The sequence below is a fragment of the Rhea pennata genome, chromosome 7 (genome assembly GCF_028389875.1).
Source record: "Rhea pennata isolate bPtePen1 chromosome 7, bPtePen1.pri, whole genome shotgun sequence".
Lineage (NCBI taxonomy): Eukaryota > Metazoa > Chordata > Aves > Rheiformes > Rheidae > Rhea > Rhea pennata.
In genome coordinates this window covers 9,204,334-9,218,458 of record NC_084669.1, presented here as the reverse complement: position 1 = coordinate 9,218,458, position 14,125 = coordinate 9,204,334, and the positions used below count along the sequence as shown (strand labels likewise).

Here is a 14,125-nt window from a genome sequence, read left to right as displayed (position 1 = left end):
ATTAGATATGTATGCAGTCAGAGAGATGAAAATGTGGTATCAGTCAAACAATTTAGGAAGCACTATTTGGTGTCAGCAGAAAACACTCTGGCCTCAGGAGTTTTTTTGTTTGTATGTGAACTGATCAGGCAGACACTGCCATCATTCTACAGTATGAGTATAATGAAGCGTGCTAATTTGCTAAAAACTGTTACCAACTGTTTTGCACTTCACTGAACTGGGACTGCATTTTTCTAGTTGCAACCAGCCACTCCAGTGCCTAGTTAACACGCTTATGAACTGATACTGGACTGAAAATAACTTCAGTATGTTAAAAAGGGATAATTCAGGCAATGCTTGAAAAGGAAGTTACCATCTGTAGTATACTGGCTTGGCATTTTGCAAGTGTGTCTCTTCAGAGAATGGCATTTATAGTAGCTCTAAATCTGTAGCAACTCCTGACTTTCTAGCTAAAGTAAAAAATAACAACAAGCAACAACAAAACAAAAAAAATACAAAACACAAGAAAACAACTCTGAGAAATTATTTCAAAATAGTAAGGCATAAAAACAAGGTACAGCCCTGAGATATAAAATATCAGTAACTGAATCACAAAATAAAAAACAGCATTTAGCTCTAAGTCTGCAGACTCTAAACTGAAGGCAGATTGTATATCTAACATCAGTTTTAATAACTATTTTAAAATAATGCATTAAACTTAAGGGGAAGGAAGGAAAGGACGTGATTTAAACTCAAGTCTTTTGCGTATTTTCAATTATTCATATATTGACAACTTTTCCCACTATTCTAGCATGTCTTCCCCTCCCATTTTCTATAAAATTAAGTCTTACTTAAAATTTTTTACAGGTGTGTGGCACTGCTTATGCTGCAAGATGCCAAAGTTGTAGTTACAGAGCACTCTTACTACCGTAACACATGAGGAGCCCCACCAGCTGAACATCAGCTGCATGGGGAGGGGAAATACATCAAACACATGCAAAATTGAATGCACTGTTAAAACTACTGCATAAATTTAATGTACATTGTAAGAAAATCAGCAGCCTAATTTCAGAATTTAACTTTAAAAAACAACAATTATGATAAGGTGAATGATAATACATTTCTTCAGGCAAGATAAGAGACACAGCTGATAAAAATGATTGAGAGACGTGCATTTCAAGGAACTCAAGTGAACATGCTTCCTCAGCCATCTCCGGTATGGCTTACTGATAACAGGCCAACAGCTCTCATCTATAAAATCTGTATTTATCACACCTATAAAAAAGATCCTGCAAATCTTAAGTAATGGAACTCAAATCTGCTAAGTAACTATATGTATGCTGGACAAGTGCTTTTCATCTATAAAAGTTATCAGTAGACTGTATGGTGGTTATGATCACAACTCTACATATCTGATAGACAATGTCAGACTACTGAGGCTTCTGTCATGTTCACCTGAATCTAAACCTGATGAGATTAAATTCATTCCATTAATTTCTTTTAGAGTACTAATCAAATATTAATGTGGCTGTTTAGAGGTGAAAATCTACTTACTCTAGCTCAATATGACTACTTTTTGTTTCTATTTCTTCCTTAGTTTTAATTTACTCCACATTAACTTTCACAGAGTCTTCGGAAAAGTAAAGAACACAGATTCTCCTCTTCCGAAAACAGAGACTAATTCTGAATATATCTATGATGATGTCATATTTCAAAACTAAATCCAAACCACTTCTCAAATACAATTTAGACTGTATTTCACATCTTCATAATGCAATAAAAAGTATAGACCACTATTACTGCAAGGAAAGACTCCACAAGCAGCTCTGAATTCTTGTACTAGCTAATGTTTGGGCAAGAGATCTAAGATGTTATCTAAAGTAACTGAAACGGATACCTAATTTACTGCTGCAAAACTGAAACATTAGACAATATCGCATATAACCCATTTCTTCACGAAAAGGCGAAACAGCAAGATATGTCCCTCTCAAATCCAGAGCTGCTAAATATACCAGTGTTCACATTAAAAATTTTAAGCTAACTGCTTTGGTGGTCAAAGTTTTTGGAACCATATTAAATATAAATAAAAAACAGTCAATGGCAAACTTGAGATGAGTGAGTATATGCTGTGCAAATACTTTCAATGAAGTATGTTTCAGATTCTGTCCTTACTGAAACAGGTACAAGATACTCATTACAATCCACTGCAGTTCTCAGTGCATCACATTTACAGAGAAGGGAATAAAAAAAAAAAAAAAAGCAACTGGTAGTCAAAACAGGCTAAAATTAAATTTCAAGGTTTAAACCTCAGGTGATTATGGCTGGTATATTAGATCATTTCAGCCCCAGTCTATCAATAAACACAGTTACCTTTTTCTTTCACCATCGCAAACAAATTCTTCCTGTAGGGGAAGCAGCAAGGATTAGCTGAAGTAATTTAAAAACAATCTCTTTTCCAGCAATGCTTGGCCAAGATGAAAGTGGACGGGGGAAAGGGAAGCAGCTTATTTCAGAGAATTATCTTCCTCTGTTAGATTTCCCTCAGGATCTGATATGGTCCAATTGTTCGTCACTGTCTCTTTTTGCCTTGTGCTTCTTATCCTTTCTCCCATGCCGATCTTTTTGTATTGCTAATGGCAGCTCCTGCCCTGCTCGTGGACTCTGCCCCTTGTGCTGAAACAACCAGCTACAGCTGCTGCTGTGTAACAAATGCAGAATTCCACCGTCCCTAATTTCCAGCCACTGACACCACCTTGCATTCCTCTGCCCTCGCAGAGCTGCGCTGCCAGTGCAACGTGCTCCTGACTGACTGACAGAAGACTGCAAGGGAGAAGAGAAGAGGCAAAGCAGAAGAGCTGTTCACACACACACACGCAAAATGGTATTTATGAGTTTCTTATTATTGTATTTACTCAAACTGAGCCAGGACGAAAAGAGGAAATATGCAATGAACACAGGCAAATGTTGAGGCAAGCTGCAGCACACAGGATTTTCTCTGGTGAGCACTGGTTATTCACTTGTGGTTTTATTTTAAAATTGTTATCAAATGTCATTAACTAGACTTCAAAACATGCTAAGGAATAGTACCTCAATGTCTTCTGACCATGGTACAGAACAGAATAACAATCTGGGCAAACTGGGAATACTGACTTTATTCGCTACCTTGAAATAACAAAACAACAACAACAACAACAAATCAGAACTGTCACTGCTCAGTAATCAAACAGGTTTAGAAGTATGATCAGAGAGTACAAGTGAAATTCTTGGTGCGCGTCAAAGTAATCACTGTATTCTGAGATACCAAGTAAACTCCAGCTCCTCTTACATTATTCCTTTAGAGACGACAGCCACGAGTACTCAGGGAACTGAGAAGAGAGCAGTATCTCACAACAGCAGCACTTCACAGGACTTGCACCCTCCCACACCCCTCTGACAACACACAGCACCACTGGCACATCTCTTCGAGCCAGGTGAGAGTCAACCTTCTAAGAAAACGTCTGTTCAGATATGGAGAAAAGTTTGGAAGTTTGGTTTCTCAAAACTCTGAATGCCAATTACAAACCACTTGATGTATATTATTTTTAAAATACATATATTGCCAGTATCAAGACTTCAGTGAATCTCTGTCATAGAATTAAGCATTTGCTGTTCACTCTGCTGTATTTATATGACACTCATTTCTTCTATAAATGACTTTATTTCTCATTGTAGCTAGCTACAACTGACTTCACAGGTACTGATCAATCCCATTACACCTTTTCTTGGGCAGTAAATTTTAGCATCTGTGTTTTAGAAGTGGAGAAAACAAGAAAGGAAAATGAATCAACTTGCCAAGGAGAGCTCAGTCATCCATAGAAGAGAACTGGGTTCAAAACAAAGGTATTCCTGGCAAGATTAAGGGCAGATCTAAAAGACTGCCGCTTCAACCTGACCACAACTCAGTGGTCTGTAACACTGTAGGTTATGTGACAGTGGCACAATTGCATTTAGACAGCACCACACTCTCTATCCCTAAAACAAAAGCTATCTTGAGCCCAGAGTCAGACGATTTTCCGAGAGGCTTTTGAGCGCTGGATTTGAATTGGAACTCACACCATCGCAAGGGGATTCTTTCTCAAAACTACTATATTTAGCAGAGAGAGAAATTAATGTAAACAAACAAGCCACAGCCATCACTCAGAGCAGCAAATGGTTGACATATGATGGAAAAATCAGAGCACACATCCTATATTAAAAATATTTGTAGTAAATAAATTCAAAGTATTTTGTATATTTGCCACCCAAAACAACTAAAAGAAATTAAATAAACCAGTGTGTTTCACCAATAAAAGGATATTCCTTACTCAGTGACATTTTCTTAACAAAAAATAGGAATATCTATATATGTATGTGTATGTGTGTGTATATATATACACACATACATATATATATATATCTTGTTGTTGTTCAGGCACATGCATGGGAAAAATAGTTATTCCCTAACAAATCTAGGCTGGCTTTCTATTGTTAGCAGTCTAATGTGTAAGAGAAGCACAACCCAGGCAGCCTGACATTCTTGTTGCTATGACTCACTTCGCTGCTAAAAATAGCATTTGAGACTCAATTGGTGGAACTGGGCTAAACCCCACCGACACTGGGACATCATACATTATGTCACACTTCTGACACGTTAGAAAGTCAGGCTGCAATTCAACCTAGCCGTGTTCTTAAGCACACTGTATTCTGTGAACGGTTAGATGACAGGGTCCTGAAAGAGGCACGTTTGTTCTTTTTCATTAGCCTTGCCTCCACAGTAGCAGCAGAATGGGAAGCAGTACCTTCATTCATAAATATTTGCTCTGATGTGCTAGACAGTCTATGCTCTACACGCATGGATACTCTTAACCCGTTCTTGTGATCGCCAGACACCCTTGAAAGGCTCGCATCAATGATGAGCATTCATTTTTTGCTTCAGCAGCTGCTGAAACAGAAGCTGACTGCTGGTATGGGGACTTTCTGTACTCTGAGTTCGTTACCTCCATTTTTCACATGTGCTAGAGATTAGCACTGCTGTATCTCATCTCAACCTTGGCTGAATGGAAGCCTTCCCTTACATCACTCAGCCTGCAATGTTAGGCTGTAGCATGCACATAAAAATAAATTTTAAAATACAGACTGTAATAAATTTTACTGGAGAGTTTAGGAATCAATTATAATTTACTCCTGAGTAAAAGAATATGAAAAATCAAATCTTAGCATTATAAATAAAGTCTTTTTACACTAGAATGATTTGTGGTTTTAATCTCATTTTTAATCCTGAAGACTACAATTCACCCTGCTGTACAATTCAGAATCTATTCAAATACCCTATCAATAGGAGATGAAAGAATAACTAGGAATTCTGGAAAAAAACTCCTGAGACTTATTATATTCAAAGATGTATATTTTAAAGGAAGGAAGAATAACCTTCTTCAGATAACCTTTTGCACTGTACAACTTTAATCTAATGAAGAGTTTTCCTTGAATACAGTCTGAGTGAGTCACAATGAGTACACAATAGCTAAATAGGGTATTCGCAAGAGTAACCAAATTCTGCTACTTTATGGTGAAAAATACTCTTCAGCAAAAGATATGAGAATCATATTGAGATTACTCTGGAAAGAGAAAGAGTTTAACCAGTTTGTTTTGGTTTAAATTATTGTCTGGTAATAATGTTGAAAAAGTACACATAAGATATTAAGCAGCTTAGCGATGATCTGAGGTTTGTTATTCTCATTTTAAAAGTTGGCTTTCATAGTTTTATCTTGCTCCCATTCTTCACAGATGAGACCATGGTTTATATGAATCAGTGCATGATTTTTACACAAATTTCTTCAAAACTGACTGAGATCTCCTGTTAATTGATCAATGAAGGAAACTGTCTATTAGAAAATACAAAGGGGAAAGGGTGGAAGTTTTTTTTAGTAAGTGACATCTAGGAAAATACCCTCTACTTAAGGTTCTTCTGCTTCTGGCACAACAGTTTTGACAACAAAGCCTGCCCCAAGCTTAGCCATTGTACAACCTAAGTTAAGTAAGAGCCAGCACTTCTATTGAGTTTCAGCTCCCGCATTCGGCAAAATCCTTCCTCCTCCTCGAACAAAACCCCTCTTTCTCCTGCTCTTAAAGAGAAGATGACCTGCTTTAGTTATTATCCTGTCTTAACTGTGCCTGCTTGGAGGAAAAACATTAATGTCAACAAGGGATCTCTTGCAACAAGCCCATCACATCACAGTGGTCCCAGTGCTTTGAAAGGGAAACTCATGGTTTCTAGTTTTAGCATTCTTAAGCTATACTGGTAAGTATTTCCCAGCTTCTGCTCCTCTTGAATATATCTATTCCTCTGATGTGTCCACAGTCACCTGTCCAAGTGACACATTTTCCATCTTTTGAAACTAGCACAAGCAGCAATGCTTCTTATTGACTCTAGTAGAAAAGAAGGAAGAGAACTGACTTCAGTGGAGTTTTCCAGATTTACCTAGACAGATTGCAGAACAGAATTCAGCCTATACCTGACATAAAACTGTCCGCCATACTAGGTCTGAATAGCTAGGTGTTTATTCCTCAAGACAGACATAAGGTGTTTAGTAAAACTACTCTTGCATGTGCTGTTGTTGCCTCTGCAGGTTTTTACAGTATCCCTCAGTAAATGTACAAGTCTTCCAAACCTGTAGGCATGCAGCAGGGAAAGTCCCTCTCTAGCAGTTATTCCACTGTATAACCTTTCCACATCCTCACTGCAGTTTTTCCTCTCTGACGACTTCACACTGAAGCTTATCCAGTGGCCTTAGGTAGCCAAGCTCCCTCCGGCTCATCTCCTCATCATACTGCCCCATACGGAACAAGAATGTTAAAGAGCTGTGAAGACCCCACAGTCTGACGTCACCACTTGAAATCCTCTGCATTACCCTATCAAAAATTTTAAACAGTCTAGAGGAGCATGGTACATATTGCGGCCCTGCAACCCTACATCCTGTGATAATCACGTTATCCTTACTGATAGTCAGGGAAGTTATGTCTGATGGGCTGGATCCCATCCATAACTTTTCCAGTGTTCTGCACTTCTCTTTGTAGACTATGTCATGCCACTTGAATTCAAGCATTCTGCGTTGTCAGTATTTACAATCATGTGGCATCAATCTCTTGAAGTAAATTATATTAAAATTTACCAAAAATATAATCTGATTAAGCAAAACACAGTCTATTTCATGCTGATCCATCAAGATTTGGGAGCTTACTGTTTTTATAAATAGAACAAATTAATATTCTATAAAATTATATTCCTTGGCAATAAAATCATTTCCCAGATTTTGAGAGGTCTGGATAGTTTAAATAAATTTGATTTTCTAAACATACTTGCAAGCAAGAACAGCAATAGTAGTCTTCAAAAACAGATAAACAGATAAAATAGTAAAATGGTAATGCCTACTTTATTGCAAGACAAAATACTGAAATCAGCACACCTGGCTTTACTCTAAGCATTTATAAGTCTGTAACACACAGCATTATGTAAAGACTAGTGGAACCCTCTAGATTATCTTTTTCTTTACAAACAGATGAGAAAAGATTGTTACATTACACTTCTTTACAGTGGCCCCCAAAATACAAAAAATTCATTGACAGGTATTGTCCTTACTGTAGATACATACAAATGTTTCACTCAGAGCACAGATTTATATTACTGATACAACAACTTGCTTCCAAACTGCTTATGCTGCTGTTAATCCTTACAAAGGAGATTATGCTTTATTAATACCTGCATGATCTTTTACAGTATACATATTTGATACTATGTTTCTCCTGACGAACTGAGATACAGTACAATAATATGCTGTAGTGATAGCAGTTTACACATTTTTTTTAAAAAAAAACCTACTATATGAAATCACTACTATTCATCTGCTAAAATCTGATTTAGTAGTCTAGCCAAATCATGATCACAACCAATACTGCTGTAGATAGGAATATGAGCGTACTGTCAGCAACCATCTGATAATTGCTGCTGACTAAGCAAATAACTTGCATGAACACAGAAATCCTTGACAGGAGAACCTATAGCCAAGTGTCATGCTTTCCTGTACATGCCTAAGGTTAAAGAGATTTGTTATTGATAATCCACTTCAGAATTGGATTAACTCTGCAGAATAGCTCCTACAGCCTGTCGTGGGAGTTTTTGGCTTAGTGAAATCAGCAGGAGTGCAGGAGTCTGAATCTCTATGAGAGGTCCATGAAATAACAGATCGAAGCAGCTTCCTGCCCATCAGTTAATTCGTGGAGGATAGAAGCAATCTCTTTGCCTTGCAAGCTCAAGAGACGTGACTGAGTACATCACTATAGCATTAACCTTTAGTATAGGCCTCAATATATAACTGTAATCCTTGAAGATGAGGTAATCAATCATGCTGACAACAGATACATAACGTCCTTATATTTAAGCTGGACTAATCAATTTTCACTATGTCAGATGATAGCTTCCTCCTCTGATTCCACATTAAATTATAAATAGGACTCTCTAAAAAAGGCACCTAATGTACTGCAAAGGTATCTCACTCCCAACAGTTATTTCCCCATCCAACGTCCTATAAAAAGAACCACAGAGGCTCTTACAGAGAAAAATATGCTTTCTGAGTACATTCACTGAGTAGTGTATGTACACTACACAGTGTAGTATTAGTCTACTCTGTTACTACATCTTCCAAAGTCAAACTGAGAATTAAGTTGGCTTTATTAAACACAAGTTTACTAGCCCAAGAAGCCAACATGAAATACACCTAAATAGAGAATAGTTCAAGAATGATTATGTAAGACAAAATGAAAATAAATTTAACAGTTTTGACAACTGTCATCATTAATGTCACCATGTCAGGACAAAATATCATATGGAGGCCATGTGTATAAGGAGGAAAGAACTCGCGTAGAGTAGAAATACGCCCCAATAGTCTCACAAAAGCCTGTCCCCACACTTGCCCTTCAGGAAAGTTAGTGATGAACATTCCTACTTTTCCTTTCTTACCTCTCTTTCTATTAGCTTTCTGCCATTTTAACAAAAAAAACCCAGAGAGGTCTGTCAAGTTTCTGTCATCTTCCTAAACTAAAAGACATTTTTAAGGTCCTTGTATATGAAAGTCTACTTAGTGATAGCTCCACTTCTCATGCACAAAGGAGAAGGGGCCTACCAGGAATTAGCGTTCTTCCTCTCTTCAACCAGTACACAGGTACATGATGGAGCACAAGAAAGGCTCTGTACTCTGTTCCTCTCCTCTTGCTTCAAGTTAAAAAAAAAAAAAAAAAAAAAAAAAAAATCAGAGCAAGTGAGGAGAGCCATTTCGTATTCCCTCCCCTCTGCTCTGAAGTCTGTCCCAGTATTCCGTTTTCTGGAAAAGGAGAGTAGGCCTAAGACACAGCTTTCTGAGCAGAAGAATGAATATTTTCATGAACATTTTCTGTTTCTCTTTTCCCCATCCCGGGGCCGCTAGTACTTTACCTACTGGCAGAAAGGCATCCTCAGCTTGAAACCAGCTTCCATTTTCAGATTAATCTGTCTAGGTTGCCTTTATCTTTCCTATGCACAAGGAAGGCAGGAGTAGTGGCTCTGAACACCCACAAACCAACAGAAGAGGGGCCGCTCTCTTTCTACCTTAAGCAAGCAACAAGCGAACCTGCTCTCCTACTTCAATCCTGCCCAGGAAGGAGACAGCATTTCTCTCTCAGTTGCTTGATAAAAATACCTAGATTATACAACTGCAAAAGACAGACACCGGAGAGGAAGCGGCAATCAGACGCAGAACAAAAGCAGGACTCCCTGTACACAAAGTGGGGGATGTGTAGCCACAGTATGCTCTTTCCAGTCAGAGCAGCCTGTACCCATCAGTGTTATGGAGTTACAGAGCAAATGAGCTCTTTGCTTAAGTTCCCCTTAATTATCTTCACGCTGTTGCTATTACCTATGTATACCTAAGCACACACCCACATATTGTGTAAAAATTTTTTTTTCATTATTTCCTTCTACTCAAATCTGACTTAGCTAAGCTTTCTCATCATTTAGTAACAGCAGAACTGCAACCGTGTTCTTGATTACTGAATAAAACAGCTGACAAAGAATTTAGAGAGGGAGTAGAGAAACACACAGAAGTGAATCCAGTTGCTCTGAACCATGCTACTTTAAACAGATTAATGTTTAACTACTGAAGTACTAAGCAAGTTAGTCTGCACTGAACTTAAAACACTAGCAACAACCTGTCCCTCAATGCCTGGAAGGCAGAAACAGGATGCCAAGGGTTAAGAAGACATTAAATGTTCAGGTACTCCAAGTAAAAATGTAGCACCATCAGTGATTAAATGGGAGCAGAGACATCACACCTAATAAGGAGGAATGCTTCATTTTCTGCTTGAGAGGCCTATGAATTTCAAAGTGTTTTGGTTTTGTTTTTAATAAATAGAGCTAACTGTGCACATTTACAGAGCAAAGATTTTTTAGGGCCAAACACAGACAAGGAGTTTCATCTACACTTTTTTGCTCAAACACGAAACCATTACTCAGCTTGTTTCACAGGCAGATTTATTCCTCAGGTGATAATGCTGAAGCACCTGAATCAGGTGAATTCTGCCCACTGCAGCCATTCTCCGTGACTCTTGGAGCAACACAAGCGAAAACATTTGCTTATGTTTAAGTTTTAATGGAACAGGAGTGAAAAAAGCCATCCTAGTAAAGTTGATGAAATAAGTAAATACACCTTCAATACATGCAATCATTGCAGGATCAAAATCACAATAGTACTAACTACTGTTGTGGTAAGGGGCAGAGAAGAAAGCAGTTTTTCTAATAAAACAGATGGAAAAGGCTTTCACCTCAGAGTGTTGTTTGTGTGAAAGTCCTTGCTATTTAACACCAGGGTAATACCTAAGCACTGTACAGAGAAGACAGAAGCAAGGTTTCTTTCTCTGTCATGATGGTGGTTAGAACGGCCCTATGGTGCAGGTGACCCAAGAGACAGCAGCTTGCTATGCTTGGCTGATCCTTACCAGGGACACATGGCTTTCCATGCGGTACCCCAGCCACACACTAGTATTGCAAAGGATTTCCAACCAGTTTGCAGAGAGGCTGGAAGAGACAGGTTCTTTCCAAGATGGAAGTGTAACCTCGAGGATGTGCTCAGTCCATGCAGTTCAGCAGGCCTAGGAATCTTTGCAGTAACACAGCAAAGCCCATCCTTTCTCTCCTGCCCCTCTCGCCCCTCTTCCCCTCCTCTTCTTCCCCCGCCCCCTCGCAAAAAACAAGCATGCAAGGAGGGAGAAATACAGTTCTCCGAATCTGAACTGGGTCAAAACATTAGCACTATGTGTTCCTAAAAAGATAATCATAATAATTCTCCCCCCAAACACAAATAACTAATCTGTAATCATAGAAACAGAAGATTGGAACAAACTCAAAACATCAGAGTCCTACAGTGGATCAAGCAGCTAGACCATCAGTGACATTGATAAAAACTTCCAAAAGATGCTTAGGTAATCAATTCATCCACTTCATTGCCTGTGTATCTAAAAACTTTGTCCTTATTCTCCAAGCTGGATCTTCCCTAGACTGAGCAAATCTAATTCTGTTAATCTTCCCTAAGTCTTTTCTTCTAAACTTATTATCCTTACCATCACCTACTAATTTCCTTCTAGTTTTTCAGTAGCTTTCTTAAAAGGTGATATTCAAAACCAGACACAGTATACAACCAGTGCCTTTTATGAAAAAATAAAACAAAATTAAAAAAAAAAACAGTAGAAAATTATCTCCCTTATTATACAAAGAACACTGCTGCTAACATATTCCAGCATAAGAACAACTTTTTTGCAACAGCATCATGTTGTTAATTCACATGTACATTGTGATAAGTGCTGTTATTCTCTATATTCTTTTCCAGAGTACTGTTAGTTATTTTCCATTTCTTATCTGTTTAAGTCCAACACTTTACACTTGTCTTCGCTGAATTTCAACTGTATGATTTCAAACTATCTAGCTGACTCGTCAAGATCATTTTGAATTCTGATCTTGTCCTGCAGAAGAATGACACAACACTTCCAAACTTGGGTTACTGCAAATTTTATTAGCATGTTCCCTGTTTCTTCCGGTAAGTCAGCATTAAAAGCATTGTAGGACTGGGGCCAGGAGAGATCACTATTTGAAGGAATTCATTTGAAGAGCTGTCAAAAAGCAAAACTATCTTAAGTACACAAACAGTCTGTACGGCACCTCTCAGCATCTAAAGAAAGAGTATTACCTACTAAAATATCAACAAAACCCGGATTTTTCGCTCTTCTATATCACCACTTGCCACAATCCAGATTGCTTAATTTAGTAGACTTGACATGCTCATATGGCACCATTAAAATTCTACGGCTGTAGGTCACAGCAATTACACCCTCTGTGGGGAACACCTACTCCAGGTGTCTCTGATAGAAACACCTTTAGCAGGTAAAATCAAAGATTAAAATACAGATTTATTTTACCACAGTGTCTTCTTTCTCTCTGTCCAGGTAACAAGAGGGGAAGCTGTTAAAGAAGCTGCACACTTCAGCGAGATCTTGGGCACTTCTTGGTACAAAGCTTGGAAAACGACAATGAAGCACATGATGCCTCTTCCTTTCCGTAGCCGGGGACTGACAGCAAGGATATCATAACCTCTAGCTTTCCTGCACAGCAAGAAAATCCTACTGATGACGAAGCTAGAGAATGTGTGGAGTCTTAGATGTAAAATAAGAGGAAGATTCTAATGTTTATGCAGCAGCTAGTATTCTATAGCTAGACCTTCAGTTCCAAATCTGTAACACCAATTCCTCTCAAGAAAAACACCTTACCTCTTCATATTCCCTTGTGTTACCCTGTTCATCTCTCAGACCCTCCTCCCTGCACACATGCATACAGATAAAACAGATCTTTTCCCTGGACCTCATTTGTCAATGTTTCAAGGCTTTGTAAGTTTTTATGCACCAGTACAGTCTGTTCCCTGGCTCCTCATGGAGGTATTTTCATGCTCTCTCTATTGCTACCACGCTCTTCTGATCCTGACAGATGCCTTCTGTCTTCCTTTATGTCCAGCTGATCCAACACGTTCTCACAAGCCCTGCTTTAAATTAAGACTGTTACATAAAGCATTACTAAACTCGTACAGCAGGTGGCTTAGGTAATACTGTGTGTATCTTCTCATCAGCTATACATCCCTGTTCCATCTGAGCAGCATTCAGTTTGCAGGAACAGAGAAGGGAAACATGTAGAAGCAACAGATAACACCACATCTATAACTACCGTATACAAGAAACAACACAGCTCACAAGCCTATTTTCTCTTTGAAAATCCATGGCTCTTTTGCAACCAGCTTTCAACCTTTGCTAGTCCTGAACATCAAGCATTTTTCCATATCCTTCCCTGTACTAGAGCATGGCCTTGAGAGGCTTAAAGCCACGTGCCAAACCAGGCCTTTTCGGCTAACACAGATCTTGTTGCAGCAAACCATCTGAATGGCAGTTTGCCTGATGGAAAGCAGTCAGTCCTTTATCACCTCCCCTAGAAATGGGAATGAAGGTTGTTCCATAAGTCTTTGCTGGCCAAACAAATCCAAAGACCAGTCTTCTGTCTTTCCCTTTCACTGATTCAACACTCTCCTGAACTCTCCTTTTGAACTCTTCTTCAATTTTTAGAGTACTTTTACCTGACAGTATCATTCCACCATTTAGCCTGAGACAGGATATTCCAACTTTACCTTAGGGAAACAATGACATTTCATGATAAGAGTGCTAAGTCTGCATGTCAAGGGTTAAACCTATGAGACTCAAAGACTCACTTCCCAAACACCAAACAGCTCTGCACTTGTTGAGAAAATTTCTGACCTTCCAAAATAACTAAAAAATAGGCCTTTCCTGATGATTATCGTTCCACTTGTAAGCAGCAAGTGAAATATTTATTGTGTCTCCAAATGCTTGGACAGGATCATTTCTAATCCCTGTTTGTAAAATCAAATACAGACAACAAACTCTCTCCCAGCAGGGTATAAGCTGCTGAATATTGTAGTACTTGAGGCACCATAATCCCCAACCAAGCAGGCACATAGCCTAAAACAGGGATTCATGTGTTTTGTAACTTAAA

General features: G+C 38.6%; 1 protein-coding gene and 1 long non-coding RNA gene across 11 annotated transcripts in view; one reads left to right on the top strand and one right to left on the bottom strand.

Annotated features, from left to right (window-relative positions):
- ABLIM1 (actin binding LIM protein 1) overlaps nucleotides 1-14,125 on the bottom strand; it is a 216,306-nt gene that overhangs the window by 134,152 nt on the left and 68,029 nt on the right. The window contains exon 1 of one of the 10 annotated variants that reach the window (XM_062580664.1): nucleotides 2,350-2,733. The exons of the other annotated variants lie outside the window; for them this stretch is intronic. Coding sequence (XP_062436648.1) covers nucleotides 2,350-2,365 — 16 coding nt within the window. The 5' untranslated portion in view covers nucleotides 2,366-2,733. Of the gene's footprint in view, nucleotides 1-2,349; nucleotides 2,734-14,125 lie in introns of those variants that run through there. 10 annotated transcript variants of the gene reach the window in all.
- LOC134143038 (uncharacterized) lies at nucleotides 2,747-13,151 on the top strand. Its single transcript, XR_009959009.1, has 3 exons — nucleotides 2,747-2,977; nucleotides 3,318-3,449; nucleotides 12,520-13,151. It is a non-coding gene; the product is annotated as an uncharacterized LOC134143038 (long non-coding RNA).